Source organism: Siniperca chuatsi, linkage group LG4 (genome assembly GCF_020085105.1).
Source record: "Siniperca chuatsi isolate FFG_IHB_CAS linkage group LG4, ASM2008510v1, whole genome shotgun sequence".
NCBI lineage: Eukaryota > Metazoa > Chordata > Actinopteri > Centrarchiformes > Sinipercidae > Siniperca > Siniperca chuatsi.
Window position 1 is genome coordinate 14,030,670 of NC_058045.1, and position 23,546 is coordinate 14,054,215.

The window sequence follows — 23,546 nt, forward strand, 5'->3', positions numbered from 1 at the left end:
ACCATCATTCATAGGAAGAAACAAGCAAAAAATGTTTATTCTATACTTCCGTCTCACACCATCATGCACCTCCGTAGCAAATGAGCTGAAAAATCTGTGTGGAAGTACCCAGAATGAGTTATTGGAGATAAGCTTTCATTTTCTGGTTCACAACTGATAACACCAGTGTAATATAAACCCCATTTGTGTGTAAGACAAGATAAGACATTGGAGACAAACTTTATAAGCTCACAAATTTAGTGCCCTGCTCATTGTTACTGGTGCAGCTTCAGGCCATACATCAGTGTGACACTGCTGATTAAAGTTTGGGGATTTTGGTATCTGGCTTTGAGCAGTGGTTGCTTATATTCAGAAATAAACTCAGATTGTTTTGGTTTGTATTCCATGCCTTACCTTCTCTGAAGTGGCGATACAGATGTTCCTCATGCGTGCCTCTTGTTCGAAGGCCTCTATACCGGTTTCACCGTAATCACCCTCTGATGCCACAGTGGACACATACGTCCAGTTGAAGAACCGGAGGATCTCGGCCATGGCTTTGGCCTGGTAGAAGTCAGGCGGCACCGTGCGGGCGAAGTAATCATAGCGGGTCTTATCACTGAGTTTGGCACTGGTTGAAGCATAGCTTATCTGAGGAATCTGGAAGAGCCTGAGAAGATTGGCAACCTGAGGAGCATAAAATGAGACATAAATCAGGTGAAATAATTCCAAACATACTCTTGCTAAATTAAACTATCACAACTCTTTAATAAGTAGTGGGAACTTGAAACATTGATTGATTGATTGCTAACTTTTTTTTATCCAAGTATTTCTGATTCTGATTCTGATTCTGATACATTTGCCACTGCTGATCAATACTTAGTATTCCACACATTAGAAAGTAAATAAGATAGTGTTTGAGTTTGTAGCAAGCTTCTGTCTCTAATATGGTCCAATGGGGCAAAGGATGACCAAAAAAGTCAAACCCAAAACTAACCATTTGCAACACTCACTGGGGGAAAAAAAACTTAAGTGTCTTTTTAAAACATGATTCTTGGTAGCTGGCAAGTCAAGATGCCTAAAGACTGTCAGCCAACACAGAAAATAACATGTGTGAGTAATGCCAAAACATATCAAATACAATATTATTAACTGCAATAAAACAACTATTTAAAGACATGCCTAACTGTCAAAAATGATTAGCACATTGACAAAAACTTGGAAATAAGACCCACACAAATAACTGGAATAATCCTAAATGTATTTTTTCACCAAAGGAAAAAATAGAACATATTAAGAAGGTTACTGCTGATAGGAATTGCTTCATGCATAATGTGATTATTTGAAGATAAAAGACAATGCAGCAACTGTAGGCATATATGCACATTAAGACACACAAAATAACACACACGCACACACAAACACACACACACAGAGGTTCAATAAATCACTGACTCATGCATTAGTGATGGACATCATCTGGGGTCTACTGATGTCCATATAATATTCCCTTTTACTGTTGATTGGGTTTTGGTCATGTTCTCTTCATTACAATTTTAGTCACAGATGCCAACACAGTGGAAATATAATTGCTACATATTCTCATGGTCACAACAACATGTAAACATATACAATCAAACATGCACACACATGCAAATAAACATAAACTACACAGCCATTCTGTTCTTGCCTCAGTTTAATCCTTTTAGAATGCATCACTCAGGGCTTTTCTATATTTCATTCATAGCTCAGTTGATGAGCCGTTGTGACAACATGTCAGAATCTCATTAGACTAATAATGTAGAAGATTAGAAAACACACTCATATACACATATGGATGTGCACAAGGACATGTCGACACACACACACACACACACACACACACACACACACACACACGGATGACTGCTTGTAGTACTTCGGGCAGGTTTTATGGTTTTAAGATGGCAGTTGACTTAAATGTCAGGGAAGGTCACGCTGCAAAATGTAACCGCATTGCTCCATTACCTGCCACTGAACAATGACTACAGCTAGCTAAGAGGCCTGTCTATAGGGACACGGAGAGTTTACTCTGCTCCCTTCCTGTGAGAGAGAGGGAAGGGAGATGTACTGTAGGAATGGGTTGAATATGAGAGACGAGCAGAAAAAGGAAGGAGAAAAAAATTGGTGCAGTAGAGGGCTGCTGTGTGTTTTCTGCTTGGAATGCAAGTCACACATGCACACAGACACACAGACACATACACACACGTGTACGGACAGCAGGGAGGAATGCCTATGTAAATGCCTTCAAAACATTTAGCTGTGCATGGTTAAACGTTAAATAATTCCCTGTTACTTCATTTAGAAGCAACAGCCAGACTGGCCAAGTAGAGAGGCATGAAGGAGTAGTTGGATTAGCTTCACTGGCAAGAGATCAGAAAGCAGAGCACAGTTCGGGTCTCGTAAACAGTGCTGCCCTCGAAAAAAGACAGGTAAAAACAACAGCAACGGCAACAAAGGCCAACAAGAATGAGCTGCAAGAAAACAAGGGGTAATTATGTGTGTTGAAGGACAAGAGACAGAGCAGATGCGTTAACAATGGCTGCCCCAGGAAGGAGGAGGAGGAAAAGAAGGGGGCTGAGGTCAGCATACACTGAGCTCTCCCCAAATAGCCGCAAGGGGTGCCTCTGAATGCATATAAAGAAGAAGAGAAAAAAGAGAAGTAGGCAGTGATGAGAGGGAAGAGTTCAAAGATTTAAGGGACAAAAAAAGAGAAATACATAAAATGGGAGAGAGAGAAAAAGAGAGGGCGAGAAAGAGAAGACAGAGACAGTTGCAGAGATTAGGGATTTAAGGACTGATAGGAGGATGCTTTTGTGCAGTCACAGAGGAGTAAAGGAGAAGGAGGTTTTATGCTAAACTATGCAAATTACCCAGCTCTGTGACAAGAGCTACAAGAGCTAGGGAGACACACAAGAGCACACCATTGGAAGACTTGATTCTAAGAAAAAAGTACACACACAAACACACACACACATGCGGTGACACAGACATAGACACACTTGCACTGCCATGTCACTGGAAGTCAGCTTTTGCACACTTGGTCATGGTACTTGTGCAAGGACGAGCAAAAGATGAGAGAAGAAGCCACTAAGGATTTTAAAGTTAGATGATGATGATGACAAAATGTGTTTGTATAAATACTCCTAGACCTGCATGCTCTGTGTTACCTGTATGGAGACACTGCTGAAGGATCCACCTATGACTCCAGCAATTGCGAGCGGGCTGTCGTCCTGCAGAGCGTAAGATCCGTCTGGACAGATGAACTCTGTGTCGTCCACCTTGGTGAGGGAGGCTCTTACAAACTCCAGAGCCTAGGAAACACACCCACATAGATATTTTATGTCAAATGCTGTGCAACATACTGGGTACCATATGCTCTATATAATCTATTTATTCTTAATCAGCCTTTGAAACACTTTGAATTGTGTTCTTCATAATAATAATAAGCAACATAAATAAAGAATAAATAATCTTTTTGAAGGGACTATAAAAACCCATTGCTTTACACTAGGGGCTCTTAAATGCTTTCAGTACAGGGTCCAAACTGTAAATTAACTCCTCTGAGACCAAGGCACATTATAACATATTGCTGTTCTGTGGACAAACAGCCTGTGAACCTGTAACCCATTTAGGGAAACCAAACGTCAAGAATCCAGTGTTTATACACTCAGTCAAAGAGAGTCACTAGACGCATCATCCTCAAATAGCTCAGCAATAAGATGCAATATAATTTTTTGAAGATAACAATCCCTGAGGGAATGTGCTGTCTTTTTTTATATTCGGCTCATTTCCCCATTGCACATAGCTTGCTGTTATCATTTGAGGCAAGATCCTTTACCTGTAGTGGATAAAATAGAATTTCGAGGTACATTTACTTTACCTGAATATTACCTTTTAATGAGACCTTATAGTTTCACTTGATTTAAAATGGAAACATTGCACTTTTTACGTCTGACACCACAACTTACTTTGCAGAGCAACTTTTTAAATATAAAATGTAGCGAAAGTTCAAGTCGCCTGGCAGCACAAGAGAACAAACAGCTAATTAAACAAACTATCTGAACTGTGCTGTATCTTAAAAGTTGTATCAGCACTCACAGGTAAATGCAGATACAACTGAACACTCTACAATGCAAAAATAGGAGACCGTCTTAGAGAATAAATGCTCTAACTGAGCTATTATTTCTGTGATGTACTTCTAGTCTTTTGTTGAAGATTTACTTTCACCACTGTAATATACATAGACAGAAATGCAGCAGATAATAGTTATAGTTATATTATTACCAGTAGTGAAACAAATGCAAGAACAGCTAGAAACACTGTTCAAAGAACACAAAACTAACTACCAGAGTGGTTTCTTGTAATTTGAAAATTTACCAGTGATACAGTATATCTTGGGCACATATATTTGCATTTTATTATATTTTAACATCTTGTGCAAATGACAGCTAAAGTGATACACACATGTGAACAGTGTTTTATGTGGAAGGCAGGCAACATAAACTTAAGATGAGAAAAGTATTCCTTTGACAGAAAAGTGTATTTAAATACTGTCCGGAACCATCTCACATTGAGAAACATGCAGAGTTTATGTACAGTGACCATGCCCACCCACCTGCTCCAGTGCATAGGTATCTCTGGAGCAGGTGTCCAGAATGTGGACCCCGAGGGAGACCCCAGGCAGCAAAGTGTTGTCCATATTGATTCTGTCTATGGCAAACAGCATGGCCTCCAGCCTCTGGATCCCTCTGTCCTCGTTCACACGCCCACACTCCTCCATCCCAGCACCTTTCTCGTGCACCGGGAACAGGCCGCCAAGAACCAGATCTCCCTCGATGCGGATCTCCCGGCGGGATGGAGGAGGGTCTCCGACAGAGAGCAAGACACCCCGACACATCATGACCAAGACTAGAGTGGGAATGCGGGCCACCATGTTGGGCTCAGGGAGGGCTAGGATTGTCAAAATGTGAGGAGAGGCTTGACAGAGAGTGAGACAGAGGGAGGTGGGAGGCTGAGGGTGAAGGTTAGGGGTGAGGGGTTAAGGGTGAGGCGTACAGTGCGCGGTGGGGTTGAGTCAAGCAGTGGCCGTGGATACTTGGGTCGGTTTGTGGCCCATGAAATGGTCAGGGAGAACTGAATTGGACCACACATGGAGGGGCACACCATCTGGACATCAGTCCTGCTTAGGGAGGAAGAGGAGAGGAGAGGAGATATAGCTCAAGTCAATCCACGTACCACAGGACAAATCACAAAGCTGTCAGGAGCTACACGATGAAATACTTTTCTAAGAGTTACTATAAAGTATAAAGATAGTGGAGTTTGGGGACACTGTTAACAAGGGCTCAAAGTTGTTTCTGCTTCACAGCTAAAGCCAGGCCATGACTAAAAGGGATATGGAATTGTTTGGAGATTGCCCCCCCCCACACACACACAGACACATCACCCAGTAAACTTTCTTCTTGTAACTGTGTGTGTGTGTGTGTGTGTGTTTGACCCTGCTTGTATCAGAATAAGCCAGCTTAGATGGCTGGTTGATACATGAGCCCAGCCTTCTCATGCCACAGATCAGAAAAGCTTCTCTAATCTGATCTCTGTTCCGACAATTCTCTGCTCGTCCATGAGTTTATACGGCTAAATATATGTGTGTGTTGTGTCTGTGTGTGTGTGTGTATTATCAGATTCATTGCTCCCCCTCTCCCTTGCATAATTACAGTGTGAGGACTGAATGCATTTTACCATGAAAGAAGCTATCTGACAACAATGAGGCCAACAACTGATGCTACTTATCATAGTTTACAACTCAATTAAAGCTATCACTGTGTCTTGACTGTCTTGTTCACCAACATTCTCCACTTCTATTTCACTCAAATATAGCCTGAACTATTTTCATAGACAATATAAAGTATTTTATCTTATTTTTAAAGCGGCATTCCACAGATTTGTCAAAGATGTCATCAGGGTTATTTCAGCTTGGGATTGGAGACTACATATTGTTAGCAGAAAGCACTCTTTCGATTTTGGAAGATGTGGGAATTTACCAGGTAAGGAAGTTATAACAAAATGTGCTATTGAGGGTCATTAAGGAAAGTGTATGATCCAGGGTATTTGGAACTCTACTAGGGACCCCATTTACACATGGTATTAACATGCAGTCTGTATCTGGATATCTGGATAATGACATTGGATCACTGACCTTTGCATTTACAACTGGTATTAATAAACTTTTTCGCTACCTTGATTCTTCCACTATGATCTATTTCAAAATGCAAATGAAAAAGGTGGAGCTAGTGAACTTTTCAAAAACCATGCTGTGTTCAACGTGAAGGGAAACAATGCTGCTTTGCTTATTTTTCACTTGCAGAGGAAGGGGTTGTTTGTAGGTATTTGCTGGGATAGGTGGAGTTAGGTGACCTTTCAACTTGATGGATGACTTTTTAGCCATGTTAGCGGCAGGGCTCTAGGGATGGCAATTTCAGTTTGTCGGTCCACCACTTTCATCCAGACTTAAATCTATTGAATGGATTGTAATTGTAATTTGCTACAGACAATCAAGGCCCCTATAGTCGTTACATTCTAATTACTTTGGTGAACCTCTGACTTTTTTAAATACAGTGTATAAGATACAATGTAAGTTACAATGCGAGCCATACCACCTCCAGATGTGGTCTGTCTGAGCTGTTAGCAATCTGATTGCAATTTGTTCTGTGTGCATTATACACCTTGCATTAACATGTATTTTTCTTTATTCAGATAAGATATCCAGATATACTGCATGCTTATACCAGGTGGAAATGGGGTATTAAAGTCAGCATATTACAGGCCCTGCTGCATTGATTTTGACCTTTCTTTTCTTGCAAGTTCCACAACTTTATGCAAATGCATTACTAGATGTCCAAGGATTCCAAGATTCAGCTGTAAGGTATAATAAATAACCTGTTCTTACTCTAGTCTCTCTCTCTCTCTTTCTCTCTGTGTCTATATCTTTTGAACTATTTAACTAATGCAAAGTCAGTAAAAGCCCTTAGTAGGAAATAGCTTTCTTCTTTTAAATTCTGTCACTCATGTCTCCCTTGCAGTCTCTCCAGTCCTCAGGAGAGATAAGACAGAAGCTGGAGGTTGATGTTTTGACTATGAAAATCAATCTAGACCAAGGAGCAAGCTTGTAGTGAAATTTCTGTTGATTGCTGGCATGTCTGGCCTAAACCCTGTTTTGTGTGTGTGTGTATGTGTGTGTGTGTGAAAGAGAGAGAGAGAGAGAGAGAGAGAGAGAATGTCTCCCCTCTTTGGTGGGCAGGTAAGAGGATGAAAGCTTCTCTTAGATGCAGTCAGCTCAGATTTTTCTGCAGGCGGCTGCCATACCTTTACCACTCTGCTCTGTAATATGACACACACGTACAGACAACCACACACATCCAGACAAACACCCACCCACACACGCACACTCAGACATACACACTCACACACATGCACAAACACACACCTCTGCTTCTCTGAGGGGTTGACCTAAAAGCAGACTTTTTTTTAAGTCTTAGCTCCCTTCTCGCTCCCAACCAACAGAGATCTGAATCAGTGTGTTCAGGAAAGACGTAGGAGACACACAGAATCAGATATATGATAAATGATTTTTACAGAATGAATTGGAGTGCTTATACCCCATTTGAACAGCAAGTTAAATTTGTATGATGTACCCTGATAAGGTCTTTTAAAGTCACTCTTGTACCTGATCAGTGTACTTTAAGAAGTTGTTGAAGGAGAGACTACCTGACATGTATTTGAGGGATATATCATTTAACTTATTGCCTATTATTTTTGGGAAGGACAATCATGGTGTGTATGAAAGATTTATATCCATTCTCCAAGCTGTGTTTATGCTTCTGCATTGGGGATAAAAGTAGAACCTCTTTGAATGATTTCCAGTATTCCACTGAAATAGCTGGAGTTCCTGGAAATAAACTCTTTAAACAAACTTACATCATTATTAGAGGCCACTTTGAAACTAACACAAAGGGGAACTTTGTAATGAGCTCAGTTTTGAGGACAACACTGCAACAAGGCTGCTGATGTGGCTGTGTGTTTGTTTTGAGTGTGTGTGCATTTGTATGCAAGTGCATACATGTGGATGTGTGTGTTGTGCCATATAAAATTGTATATTTATGGAGCTGAGACTTGAAAAAAAGTTTCATTCAATGTCTTACTTTGACAGTATGCTTTAATGTAATTGGCAGCTCTTGAAGTCAGTTTCCTAGAAATGTGCCAAATAATATCTCCCAGCAGTTTTACACCGCTCTCATGGTGTACACTGAAATTGAATGTTTGCTTCATTATAACCTCTTGGAAAGTGCCCAAACCCAGCTTCCTGTCTCAAGAGCAACTGGGCGAGCAAAGCACACACTGTGAAACAGATAATATTTCCCTTTTTGCCCCTTCTTTCTTTATCACAGAAAATACTGCTAAGCAGGCTAAAGCACAAGACAGTGCACTTGACTTATGAATATATTGCATATATTTTAGAAGTTCTGGTTTGCGGCTTTTGTTAACTTTGGACAGAGCCAGGCTAGCTATATCCCCCTGTTTCCAGTCATTATGCTAAGCTAAGCTAACCAGCTGCTGGCTTCATCCTTACACTCAACGGACAAATACGAGAGTGATATTTATCTTCTCTAACTCTAGCAAAAAATCTAATAAGCATATTTCACAAAAAGTCAAACTATTCCTTTAAAGAGAGCACTTTCAGATTCTACCAGTACATTCAGTAATGAAGAACACATTTGCATATATAAATGTTATAGGCATTACATGTCTTACCTGAATAAAGAAGGATAAGAGCAGATGGCAGCTGGCACATGGCAACATCACCACAGACACCTATTAAAGAGAGATGGGGGACATATATGAGGTGAGTAAACAACAGCCTGACTGTCAATAGAAGATGATGAGAGAGGATCAGATAAAGGAGGAGGCTGAATACTGACCCTTCTCCCTGGGAGCTATGATGCAGAGTAACATCTGACAGACAACCCCATTTCACCCCTGACCCTGTTCAAATCTAAAGTCAGTGAGTAGGCTGCATTCGCATCACCACACTCCTCTTTTGCGTCTCGTATTTCATCCCCTGTTTCCTCCATAGCATCGCCCCTGCATCCTTTCCTCTTCTCCACTCTCCCCATTTATTTCCACCTCCCTTACACCCTCCACAGCCCTCGCTCTCCCCCTAACAGGCAGGGCTGCTGTGGATGACACGTATCCAGCTGAGATCAGCCATGCAGGGTCGATGGGCCGCAGTACACAGTATAGCCCCGCAACTCAGCCCTCTCTCTGTGTGTTTTCTGTGTTTTCTTTCCTCTGTGTGTGTGTGTGTGCGTGTGTGTGTGTCTGCTTGTTTATCTGTCTATTGTGCACCTAACAGAACCCACAGCTGCACCAATGACACAAATCTCACAGTATGGGGAGACACTATGTGCATGTATGTGAGTTCTTTCATTTTTTATTTTTTTTGGAGAAAGCGAGATGGGTGGTGGGGTATCAGAAGCTTTGTTATTACAGAACAACAGACCCCTTATTAGACCTGTACACTATCAGAGGTTTATCAGTTAATTCATCCAGTTACTTTGTGTGTTTCGCCCGCTTTCAATTTCTCTCTCCTTCTGTCTCTCCCTCTCTATTTGGGAGATTAAGGCCAAATAAGTACAGTGCTGCTCATTAGTACTGAAGGAATATGAACTGAAGGCGCATGAATTGTGGGAGACAGTGCTTTTCAAAATGTGTGAAAAGTATACTACTTTTATTTTGACCCTCACATAACAATTACGTGCGTGTGTGTTTAGACATGGTGTCCCAGACTTCTGACAGTCTAACAGGTGCAATGGGCTGGGACCATTAATTATTTACGAAGTGCGTTTCAGGCAAGAAAGACTGATGATCCATAAATAGGACAGAAAGATATCACAAAATACAACAGCCAAACAGCCAGTGAGACATAATGTACATCCCTCGATCCTTTTAAAGCAAGCACACCAATCCATGTGGTTTAAAAAACACACCAGTGCAGGTTCTGTCCATTCACTGAAAACAGATTTTAATCTGGATAAAATGTATGTACATCTGTGTAGGGTGACAATGGCTAACTTGGGTTAAATCGCCTTTATCACCAATTACCAAAATCAATAATCAGGTACTCCGATCTCAGATGACTATTGATAATTCACACAGTCAGATAGAAACCAGCCTTTCCGGTATTGATTAATCAGTCCATTTTGTGACCTGCATTAGGTTCAAAGGTTAAAGGCCGCATCATGTTAGAAACATAGAAATGAATTTCCTGGACCTTACAGACAGCTGAAATAAAAAAGATTTAACCGCACAACCATTGATCTTTGCTTAACAAAAGAACTGCAGGTCCATGTTTTGTAGCCCGCAATTCACATGCTGTAATAGATAAAGAAGTACATTTATAATGAAAATTCAATTTAACCCATACAAGAAGTGCTGCGCTTCAGGGACACAGAGACTAAACTGTGCTCTCATGTGCAGTGGGTACTCCAAAGGGATTCTCCACTAAAAGAGCTTTTAACCTTTGAGCACCACACAAAGTCTACAGTGGGAGAGCTCAGCATAGTGGACTATTTTACACAGAACATTTACTACAGTGAGACCTCCAAAAATGGTTTGGAACATGGGGACAATTAATTAACTGCTATAATTGATAGAAAATGAATAAATACTTTTGATATAATTTCAATTTCATCGTTCCTTTAAGTTATATACCAATAAAAAATGCAAAAACAACTACTGGTTCCAGCATCTCAAATATGGGGATTTTCTGTTTTTATCATTATTAATTGAATGTATTTGGATTTTGGACTTGTGGTCACACAAAAACAAGCAATTTGAAAATGTCACCTTAGGCTCTGGGAAATTGTGATGGATTTTTTAAATGTTTCTCTGGCATTTTAATTGAGAGATTAATATACAGCATCATGAAAATAATTATATGTAGCTGTTGTGTCTTCCAATTGAGTTTCAGTCAGTTGTCTCTGTCTTCATAGTCTTCACAGTGTGTTTTGGTGGTCCACAGCTCATCTGACGTGGCGTGATTAAAAATGGCTGTTCAGCCTAAAAACAGACCAGGGTTGGGTAATGTGTGAAAGCATTCATCACATCCGCATTTCATCACTGTGGAGGGCAGCAGGCCTGTCAGAAGGAGAATTACCTCTCTATGGATGGCATCTATCAACTTAACTGTCATGTAATGACCCTGGGAGTCATCATGGAGCATCAGTCAACCTCTTCATGGCGCAGGTGCATCCTACTTAATTCACGTTCACACCCTGCCAGTCTGTCGTCACTGCGGTCTATACATGAGGTGTACAGAGCGTTACAATGGACAGGTAGAGAGTAATGGTGAGTACTGACCACAGTATACCTCAGAGGGTTAGAAGAATACATATAATTGGTTTGGACAGAGACACATGACTCTTAGGTAGAAGTAATGTTGATTGGTTTTGGTTGATTCAGGTTAGGTGGTGATGTGTAAAAACCAATTACTGCAGTCATTCCTCACTAATTAACAGAATTTAAGTGATGTACTAACTTTTCGATTTGCTCTCACACATTAGCCATGGATTTATCGTCATCATAATTGGGAGAGTAATTGTTCCCACTGCAGCACAGCGCAACAAGGCCAACCTATTGTACTGAAACACGGACCCTAGTATTTCATCTGTCAAAGTGACAAAACCGTTTTATTTGCCATTTTCAAAAAGGACAAATGTGTATAATTTCTCTTGAAAATTGTATCTAAGTTGTCATTCATTTTCTGCTGTCTTGTGTCAGTGTATCTCAAAAACAAAATTAATCATGATATTTCTCCATGTTTAAGTTGAGTTTAAACTTGAATGCAGCTTTGATGTCTATACTGTTTTTATACATACGAGTTCAAGCACAGCCATCTGTGGACTCATTCCTTTTACTACACACACACACACAAATATATATATATATATATATATATATATATATATATATATATATATATATATATATATATATATATATATATATATATATATATGTGTGTAATAAAAGGAAGGAGTCCATATTTTAGTTTTAGTTTGTTTCTGTATTTATGCTTTGCAGAAACCCAAACTTTTCAGGAAATTAGCAACAGCAACGACAATTTTTTGTGGAATACTACATACACTATCATTTATTGATTATTTTTCAGTGACATTCACAGCTGACATGTAGTTCCCAGGTGTGTGGCAGATGCCCACACAGCAGTGAGCAAGGAAAAGCTGTGTGGTCAGATTGATGCAAATTAGGAGTGCATTTCCACAATAGTTATTATACTGAATGTATCCATAACCTGAGAGAGAGGTTATTTCAATTTTTGCAAGACACTGTGTGAAAGAAAGCTTTACATTGTCTGATTACTTGGGAAATATGTGGGAATTAAATCATTTTTTGTTGTAAATATTTATCTTTTATGAGTAACACGTTTTAGTTTTTTCCCCTTTTGATTAAGAACATATGTGGTACGCAGCAATGATTTGTTTTTCTTTTGAACGTAAACCGGAAGGCTTTATTTGTATTGGATATTAATGTGAGTCATGTAATCCCTTGTGTGGTGGACCATTTCAGTGGTTATGATGCAAAAATAAACAAATTAATTCATGCGACAATTATTTAGCATTTACATTGCAATGGATAAAACAATTTAATATGTAACATTGCTGACCTTTGACATTGTTGAGATAAGGATATTGACGTCCACACTCTTGGTATGTGCACTATTCACTGTTTTAGTGATGTACCGTGAGCCTGAAGTAATGGATGAAAAATATTCCAAATGGGAGCTATAATGGAGCCCCCTAACCCCCCATTTGTTTAGTGTAATATCACACATATACTCACACAAGTGTAAAAAGCTCCATCACCAACACCACCATCAAATAGGATATATGCCACTAGCACTCTCATTTGCATAGATTTGTATTGTTAATTTCTATTCTTTGATTGCTCATCCCAAAATTATGATTATTAGATATCTCACCTTTCTCACCAAGTCAGTTAAAACAGCTGTCATCAGATATAGAATGGCAAACTTTATAATTTTAACAGACAATCATTTCTGGGTGTGTCGGGGTGTGTAACTTTCAGGATTTCACTTTGTATTGATAGTAGCCACTGTTTGACTAGTAAGCTCTCTCTCTCTCTCTCTCTCTCTCTCTCTCTCTCTCTCTCTCTCTCTCACACACACACACACACACACACACACACACACACACACACACACTGCTTTCCTCCTCAAGCTCATCATTTATTTAAGAGTCTGATCTCTCACTGAGACACACCATTACAGCTGTACATCCTACTACCATTTCACTGCCTCATCCCCTGGATGTATGTATGTATGTGTGTGTGTGTATGTGTGAATGTCTGTGCATGTAGGGAAGGATGGATGTCTGTTGACAGTGCTAACATTGTGTGTGTGTGTGGGTGCTGTTAAGTGTGTGTGTGTGCAGCTCAGTTTGTGTTGTAACTGTTGTTGCTGATGAGAGGTGAGCTGTGGGAAGCAGCAGTGATTTCCAGACACTTCCCTGTTTCCTCACTAGAGCATAACAGTGTAAGAAACATGTGGAGCGGAGCAACAGTAGTAATAAAAAAAACTTGAAAAGCCAAGAACTTCAGGGAGCCTTCAAGGATAGAATGAAGGACCTAGTCTCTTGTAGTGAATCTCAAACTAAAACATTAGTTGTATTTCAGAATTGCGATTAACAAAAGAAAAATAAACATGCTGCCCTGGTTAACATGGAGATCTTTTTCAGGACAGCTACAACAGACCACATATACCTGTTGCTATAACTGAAAATGTAGAGATCCTGTTGGCAATTTCAGCTGTATGTAACAATATCAATAGTTACACAATTATATAATAGTGCCTTACTAAAAATACTGTAACCACAAACTATTTTGCGGAATTGCAGGTAATGATAATGTTCCTCAGGTCTTAGTTCAATCCTCTTCTGTTTGACATTTTACAGAACACCACAGGAGTTGAAAATAAGCTTTCATGGAATGTAGCTTTCTCCTCAACTTAGACACAAATGTGTCACGTTAGCAACAGCAACAACAACAACAACAGCAAACACTCTTCTTTTCCCCTCTTTTTTCAATTCCACAAAAACAAGCAAGCAACTTAGGTAACTGTTACAAAGAATATGTCCCTCTATGTCATTTCCCTGTTACTGTCTTACATCCAATTAATTATGCCCGGGAAACATTTGAATATAATTTTCTGGAGATGCTAGGTTGTGGAAAACTATACTGTAACTATAACACCCAGTGTGAAATATTGTATCTTATGGTGTCAAGTGAGCCCTTTTACTAGCCTGGGAACCAGACGAATCTGCCGAGCTCATGTTTTATTTGCTCTAGCAGACACGTCTGGCCCCCCTCCCATTCAGACAGATTTCCACCCGCAGTGGATCTGGTCGGGCCAATCACAACTGTTTATCTAATATGGGGTGGGTTTGATACGATGACTGACAGAGGAGCATCACCGGTCCAGATTTGAAAAGTCACACGTCACACATTTTGCTGCTTTGCAGGTCCGTCCAGCGGAACCAGGCTCATGAAACTCAGATCAAACTGTCAAACTAGTCAATGCTGATAAAATATGAATCAAGATTATTTTACTGCATTGCCTATTTCCTGCCTCAAATACTTTCAGAAATACATTTTAGTATACTTTAGCTGTAATTTGAGAAAGTTTGTGACCAGGTCGCCATTTTTTTCCTGGCTGAAAACGGACCAAGCATCGCCCCAACTTGCATGTGTCACTCAGCGCTACGTCACACATTTCGTTACTCTGATTGGTTGTAAGTCTATCCAATTGTGTCCAGAGGCAGTTTGGTCTGTGCCCATTGATAATGGCCCCATGGAAATCGAAAAGGATTCCAGACTAATATGCATTTGTGAATTAGTCTAGTGAGGACTTGCAAGACAGTAATAATGGTCAAAATCAATGCAGCAGAGGCCATGTAAGAGTCAAAATTCAAAAATACAATTTCCATGATTCAACTCAATGTCTTAGACCCTCCATGCAAATTCCCACATCTTTCAAAATTGGTGGAGTGCCCCTTTAAACCAGGTTGTTATGAACTTTTGGCTGAAACCCTGATACTGCTGTGAAAGGTAGAAAAGTTAGGAATGGGCACATGTTTGAGCATAAAAGACCTACCAATGCATGAACAGTACTACTGTATGACACCTTGTCAGGAAGTTGATAGTGCTAAGAAATTTTGGAAAGACATCACAACACAGTGAAACCTCAATCATTTCATATTGATGGTGTGAGTGGCACAGATAAAATCGTTATGGTGGAATCTTTATCATGACTTTTTAAAATTGTGTGAAGGACAAAAACGTTCCTTTACGATTACTTAACTAAGGGCATGAAAGTGATAGTGAGGTGTGATTATGATCTGTTACCTACCTTTTTTTATTAGTGTATTAGACTTCTTTTGACTCTACTGAGATTAGATCCTATGTTGCCATCCACTGCTCTTCAGTGTTGATAAACACATGAAAAAGAAAGAGAAAGAATAGACTGAAAAAAGAACAATTCATCATCCATTTTTTATAACATAGTCAGTGTGACCATTCTAAGAATAGAGTTTAATGTGATGTTAATATAATTTATGATTTGTATTTTAATGTAAAAACTGCTTCCAAAGAGTTAAATCAGTCATGTTTCTTTAAAATGAATTCAGCACCATGGACAGCAACATTAGGAAGCTCCTACATGCTGTGCTCGGAAACACCTGTAGAGCTTCAACAGTATTCATAGAAACACTCTTAGAATACACAGTTAACTTATAAAATTGATTATTAATGTGAAATAGGGCACAGAACGAAAACTGGTAATTCAGTGTCAATGTCCAAGGTAAACACAAAATTGGTTTTGTATTTTTGCCTTGTTTTACTTAACATTTGTAAATATTTGTAAAATGTTCTTGCAAAACATTTAAAATGCTGAACAGATACATTATCTTACAAATAATGAATTATTAAATAATAGTAATAGATAAATTATTATTAATTAATCACAAACTCATTGTTTACTAAGGGCTTATGAATACTGATGTATTCACCAGCATATTTAGACACATACTTTTGTATAGACAGCGTTCAAAAATATAGAAGCCACTATGTAATTTGAAACAGACAGCACTGCACGGCACTACTGTGATGACTGGGCTAGATGGCAACACATAGACTGCAACATTTTTTCTACAAACAAAAATTCATGCCACTAGAATAATTTGAAAGATGCAGTTTCTCCAAGATAGTGGCTTTAAGGTAAGTATAAGTTTCAGTATACTTTTCAATGGGGCAGTTGTGACCTAAAGATTATAGAAGCAAGCTGGCAGGAGAAATCTGGGTGCTGAAAGTGAAAAGGCAGCGCTTGTCCCTCCCTCATTACCCACACTGAGGTGCCCTTGAGCAAGGCCCTTAACCCCAATTGCTCCAGTGGAGCTGCTCAGTGGCCAGCAGATTAGACTGTGGTTCTACTGGGCAGCTTACAGGTATGAATGCGTGTAACAGTGTGAATGTGATCATTACGTTCCTGCAAAAAAAAGCATTGCTCGTAGTGAAACTTCCCTGAATAAAAAGAAAAACAAATTGCCACTGTATAGTACTACATTAAATACACTAAGTGAAATTAATATTGCAAAAGTAACACTCTTTAAACCATACCAAAGCATATCCTCAAAAACAACAAGACTTAGTGTACTTTTCAGAATTAAATTATAGTACTGATAATTAATTAGAATACACTGAGTACAAATTAACTATTAAAAAGTAGTACATAAACTCAAGCACTTATACAAGTTTACTCTAAAGTAGCATGCTTTCAGGTAACATGTAAATCTACTTTTAATAAATGCACTTTAGATTACACCGACAGCATATTAAGGACTGCCAAACTAAAACTGTACATCATAGTATATGAAAGTACATAAATATAATGAATATATATATAAATATATAAATGGTAGAACATATTTCTAACACACCTCATATGATAAAAATATGCTTTCAGAATGTAAAAAATATACACATTTTCCCACATGATTCTCCCATCAGTAGTAGAACACAGCTTTGGCATCAACCAGGCCATAGTTTGTATGGGGCATTAAGTTGGTCCTTACATATCTCCATTTATTCATTACATTGTTTTATCTAGATGATATTACACTTCACTCCTTTAGTGACCATGCCACCTTCTTGCCAGATCTACACTACACACTTGCACTCTACACTCTACACTATAGTAGTTGTAACACACCTCAGATCAAGATGTGTAAACTGAAGCACAACCAGTGGCCACATCAGAGAAATGCAAAAAAGGGCTCTTCTCACACCACTGATCTGCTATTAAGTACGCCACCCGGATTTTTTTGAAATAGCAACAGCCCTCTGTAAGCTTGAAAGGTTTCTGTAAAAGGTTATGTCCTTAATGGAGCATGCACGGTGGCTGTGGTCAGCTGCAATTTGTGTTGTTTAAAACGAATTCCAATGGTGACAAAATACCAATAGAACTTCAGAATCCACTTTTTTTGCTGTCTATCTATATGCTCAGTAATTACTGTATGTTCCAGACACTTTTCACCAATAGATGGTTAAAGACACTTCCATCGTGAGCAGATATGTTTACATATGTTAGAGTGCCTTACACAGCATATGGATGGAGAGCAGAGAAGTGGATTATGCTGCAGGTGCGGTGTCAGAAATGTCCACTGATATTCAGATATGTTTTTTCAAATGTGAAAACAGGTCACTATTGGAATTGACTGCAAATGACATGAATTCTAGCTGACCATAGCAACCACTGTGCTCCACGAATGATAAAATAGCAAACTTTTTACAGTTACTTTTACTATTTGATACTCAAATATGTTAGTATGTTAATAGTATGTTAATGTCTGTGTCCAGAGAGCTCCCTTGCACAGAAATATGTGGCCTTCACATAGACATTTTTTATAATGACCAGAACTGACTGTATTTTTTCCTTCCTTAACTTTAACTCTATGCGCAGGATTTAGTGCTGTGTGTAGTCAATAAGACATAATTTAACTTATCTTACTGGGTGATGTTGAAACAGATTGCCAGGTTTTGTTTGGAACTTTCCATTTAAAGTTCTCTGATTAATCAAACACATTGCTAAACAGATAAAAATCGATCACAGGAAACATGATTTTCTACAATCAGCATTGCTTACGCTTCCAAAATCTGTCACATCACACACTTACATCCACACATAACTCCTCTGAAAATTCACATATCCAATAAAACTAGAATACATCACTGTTGCAGTGGCTTCCTTTTCCTATGCACTGTGCTAGTACACTGCCAACGATGAGGTTCTGTACTGCATGCAGACCAGTGTGTGGTGCTGTGTGGAAGGCCATTTGTGCACACACACACACACACACACACACACACACACACACACACACAAGGATACACAAACACAAGCTCATGTAAGCACATTTACCAGCTCAAAAATGCTGAAACTCAAGGCTAAATCCATTCACTGACAGACAATTGTCTCCTGACTCGCACATAGATGCACATTCTCCTAACACACATGCGCACACACACACACACACACACACACACACACACACACACACACACACACACACACACACACGTACACACATATACATGCATGTTTTTAAGATTTATCAAGGCCACCAAATACCTACCCACACTTGCGACCGCCTCCCACATCGTGTTTGACCCTTCAATGCACACAAACAGACACACAGATACTCACTGATGTACGAACTGTACATATTGTACACGTGTGAATGAACACATGTATGAAATTGCACTTAATTATGCGACAAGTAACACAGACACTAGGGCACGTGAAATCTGCATATACACACAAACACAGGTGCATTGTATCAGTAAAGCCAAAAAGTCAACCAACGTAATATACAGATATTTCAACATTGTAAAATATATTAAACATAAATATTTTATATTATTCCACAAAAAGAAAGTAATTATCATTTTACACACACAGGCACACAAGTGCATGTACGCACACACACATACACATGCACATGCAACATGTTGACCCGCCCCTAAAGAAAAGAAAAATCGTGCAAATTCTACTTTCATTCAGTGCTTACATTCCTCACTGCTGCACAACAAATGCATTATTATTATTATTATTATTATTGTTATTTGTATGTCTGCTATGGGACCAAGCCTCTCAGATATCTAGTTGCACAGACATTGCCCACCCCTCCTTTAAGTAAATGTTTGTTTTTTCACTCCTCTCTAATAGAGCACATAAAGAATAAGGTTAATTTAAATTTCTCATTACTCTTTCTGTAGTAAGCCTATCTTCTGATGTTGATATTGCAATTCCAATACTGTTATAGACATGGTAAGACATGGTAGACAGAGCAAAATAGCACCATGATTTTGTAAAATTATGTAACATATAATTCTAGTAATAGTTTTCAATGCAAATATTTGACTCTGATAAAATGAGAATGTTATGTTATCCTTGTCTGCTGCGTGCCATTTCAGTAAAGTTTTACCTTTTGATAGGTTTGGTAGGAAATATGGTATCTTAACACCATCTGAAGTGTGCATAAAAACCATGCCATTGTGATCACTAAGGAGATATACTATGACACTAAACATATAAGCATGACTAAATGTATTGATTTTTTAAAATAATAATAGGAAATACTTGAACACTATGTAAATAAGGTAAGGTCACTCTAAGCTTACTGTAGATTGTTACAAAGAAAAACCTGCCTTCATGTTTAGCTAGTCTTCAGAATTCAAATATGCTATTTGGAGTTGGAGTGCAAAGTAAAACCATTTTGGGGACAACATGTGGCTTATATGCAGGAATTATGTTCCATCCATTAACTGAGTCCAAGTTCTATCACACCTTAAAGCTTGACTGTCAGTGAAAAATCTGAAACTGCTGGTGCATCAATATGTCTAAAGTCTGTGTACGTAACATCTTATGTGGACACAGACGTTTTGGTCCTGATGTAGCGTTAGTACAGGTCCACGCGCCTCTCCTCTGGCGCAAGGTGTGGAGTGGTTGTTTAGAAGCGAACGGAAAGGCATTGCACTGATAAACCGTGACCGGTATTCGGTTAGATCCACCTGTATGCCTGTTTCCAGAGACACACTACCCGCCCATCTTTTTTCCCCCCAGGAAGCTTAAAGCCGCGGGACATGCTTTGGTGCGGTCTATCTGAACCCAAATAACTTCTCCACGCAGCGTAAAATACCCAACTGCAGATACTCTTTGTTTCACATTCTGTATCTCTATCGTGCATCTGGTGCAGAGATAAGCTACCAGGGCTTTTTTCTTTATCACAACCCGCGATCAGTAGGAGCATCTGATTAAAAGAAATACATAGGCACCACATTTATGCAGTGCAACTGGGTGTTTAAATTCTGCGCAAAGTTCAAAGCAAATTGTTCCCCACCGTAGGATTGGCTGACGTGCGCTCGAACGGTCCCGGACTGACAATTTTTCACTGCACTCTGTCGCCTAACCCGAAATCTAAGACTGCAACACATTTGCCCACCAGAAAGGAATATGTTATATTTGACCTACCTTGACGACTTGGATCCCTCAAAGGTTGCGTACAAATCTTAAACTGCTGGAAGTTTGACTTAGTCTACTCCTGATCCCTCGGAGGAGTCGCACTGAGAGAGAGGATGGGCGCCACTGCTCTGCGCGCCAGCTCCATGGATGTGTGTGTGTGTGTGTGTATGTGTATGTGTATGTGTATGTGAGCGCGCGTGCATGTGAGAGAGAGCGAGTGAGAGAGAGAGAGAGAGAGAGAGAGAGAGAGAGAGAGAGAGAGAGATACGGGGAGGGAAACAACAGACGTGGAGAGCTGTAGCCCCTTGCCAAAGGATGCTTCAGTCTCCTAGCAACAACAATCGATCTGGCAAGGAGACATTTTTATTGGACAAAAAGAAAACTTAGCCATTCACCCCCCCTTAGCACATGTTTACCACTCAGAACAACAACTCCAGCTTCACTGAGAGAGGGAGGAGAGAGAGAGAGAGATGATTCCAGATGTTTTACATGTGTGTTTGAGGTGCAGAATGATGTACATAATCCCTCTACATCCATCTGTCTTTGCAATCTGACTCTAAACATATATAGTGAAATAGACAGAATTTCACATCCTTTTTTATTTCATGCAAGCTCCATCAATGTTTTAACACAGTATTACACTCTATGATGTCAGTGGCAAAGAAAAATTGTGAGAGCAGCACCAAACATGCTTCATCATGTTCAGGCATATTTGAAAAACTGGCACTGGCTGCATGGTTCAATTGTAGAAATACAGCACATCCAAACACCCTTAGAGCTGTGACTAGAGGTCTCCATCCGAAGCCTTTATCATGACGTGATGCATGATACATGGCAACCACATACACATACACTCTATATATAAGTTAGGTGTCTCTCTCTCCCCGTTTCCCCCTATTGTTCCATCATGAGAACAGAAACAGTGGCACTCAATGGTGTGTGTGTGTGTGCGTGTGTGTGTGCATGTACATGTACACATCTGTGCATCAATACTTGTTTTTATGATTATGCACATGGAGTCATTAGAATGCAAGTATGCAAGTGTGCAGCTCCTATTGAACAGAAAATCCTCTTCACGCATGATTGAGTCACACAGGCCTCTCTCTCTACTCAAAACACACACACACACACACACACACACACAGGCGCTTAGTCTAGAGGCCTGATTTCTGTATTGTAAAGTTAGTCAAGTGCATAGAGATACACTGTCTGAGGGGTTGCTTAAAGCAGTTTTTTGATTGCAGCTACAGGCACAGCATGTTGTTTTGCCTGTTTTGTATGCAGATGTATGACGACGGGAGGCTGACGTTTCTGACTAGCTCATATGTTTTCCATGTTCAACTGTGTGACACCACATGGCATAAGAATACTGTCTCTGAGAATAAGCTTCAGATGGGCAGAGATTGATTAGTTGACTGAAGAAGTAAGCGTAAGAGCATCCACTTCACACCTCTGTGACACACATGCATGCACAGGCATGAGGTGGGAAGTGCACACACACACACTAGCGCCCAGAGTCAGTCACAGCTTTCCCGGACTTCATCCCTCATCCCTGCCGCTCCAGCTCAGAGATGCTGGCTACTCTAATAAAGGCCTCATTGTCTACATGGCTTGCATATATGCAGAAAGCCCAGAAAGCCAGCTTTGTCCCATAAGGGTCCCTCAGCGAGAGAGCTTTGTGCCTTTCCCCATAGACCAAGGCACAGCACAGCCGAAAAGCAGACAGAAAGAAAGAAAGAAAGAAAGAAAGAAAGAAAGAAAGAAAGAAAGAAAGAAAGAAAGAAAGAAAGAAAGAAAAGAATGACTGGGGGAGAGAGATAGATACCAGTGTGATATATGGTAAATATGGACATCTTGAACCTCACTATATGAAACCATCTACAGGCATTAGGCCGTGAGTTTGTGTTTTGATATCAAGTGCAGGAATTTAACATTTTGCTTCATCATGGTGAACTGCTCCAGCTTATGCAGCAGGAAGTGGGTCCACTGGGATTATGTTTCCTACTTCTTTGATTCCCCACAGATTGTTTGTGTCCCCGTGCTAATAGAATTAACCATGCTTCATTTCCCATGGTCTTCTGTCCTGTCTTGGCCTCATGATGGATGGAGCTTCACACAGAGGAGTGAGTGTGCTTAGAAGTGTGCCCAGTGTTGGTCAGACAACGTGGCTAGTTACAACCACAAGCTCACAAGCTTCCATTTGCTTTGGTCAGTGTGGTCACTTGTGATGTGGCCAAGTGGACAAAAAGACTTTTAATAATGTGGAGTTTTGACTCATTATGACTATAATACACACATATACAGCCTATATTCGTCAGTTTCGGGGAAGTACCTGCGCAGTTGTGCAGCCAGCTCGCTGAGGTGCGTTGTTGTGTCGCGTTTGACACTGTCTATCACACCGAGTTGACTGCAACGGCGGCATCTGTTTTGTTGTTGTTCATGCAGTCTAATCAGAGCTTCAACTTCTTTATGATAGCCTCAATTTTATCCCGTACATTGAATATGGTTGCGGACAGCCCCTGTCATCCTGTTTAAGTTCATTCCAGCTAGAAAAAATAGCATCCAGATAAGATAGACGTGTAAGAAACTCTTCATCATACAAATGGTCAGACAGGTGAAAATTATGGTCAATAAATACAATTTTAACTATAACTGCTATGACTATAATCTATAATCTTTAGGTTAAAGTGACTTTAACGTATATTGTAGTGTATAATCTACTAAAAAATAAAATCCACATGCCTGCTTGACATCCCTCTCTTTGGTCCATTAGACCTGTTTCAGAATTTCCAAATAGTGAATTTAGAATGGCCATAGACTAGACAGTCTATAAGAAAAGCAGAGACATCATCATGGTTTGATG

General features: G+C 39.7%; 1 protein-coding gene across 7 annotated transcripts in view; it reads right to left on the minus strand.

Annotated features, from left to right (window-relative positions):
• Positions 1-20,841, minus strand: part of grm3 (glutamate receptor, metabotropic 3) — a 37,960-nt gene extending 17,119 nt beyond the window's left edge. Inside the window, exons 1-7 of one of the 7 annotated variants that reach the window (XM_044194746.1) lie at positions 20,693-20,814; positions 18,795-18,830; positions 15,515-15,584; positions 8,824-8,883; positions 4,634-5,197; positions 3,186-3,329; positions 394-663 (exon numbers count right to left, since the gene is read on the minus strand). In XM_044194746.1, coding sequence (XP_044050681.1) covers positions 394-663; positions 3,186-3,329; positions 4,634-4,951 — 732 coding nt within the window. In that variant the 5' untranslated portion in view covers positions 4,952-5,197; positions 8,824-8,883; positions 15,515-15,584; positions 18,795-18,830; positions 20,693-20,814. Of the gene's footprint in view, positions 1-393; positions 664-3,185; positions 3,330-4,633; positions 5,201-8,823; positions 8,884-15,514; positions 15,585-18,794; positions 18,831-20,692 lie in introns of all 7 variants that reach the window. The other 6 variants (XM_044194748.1, XM_044194745.1, XM_044194750.1 and 3 more) reach the window with 6 other exon arrangements.
• Positions 20,842-23,546: the final 2,705 nt, after the last annotated feature.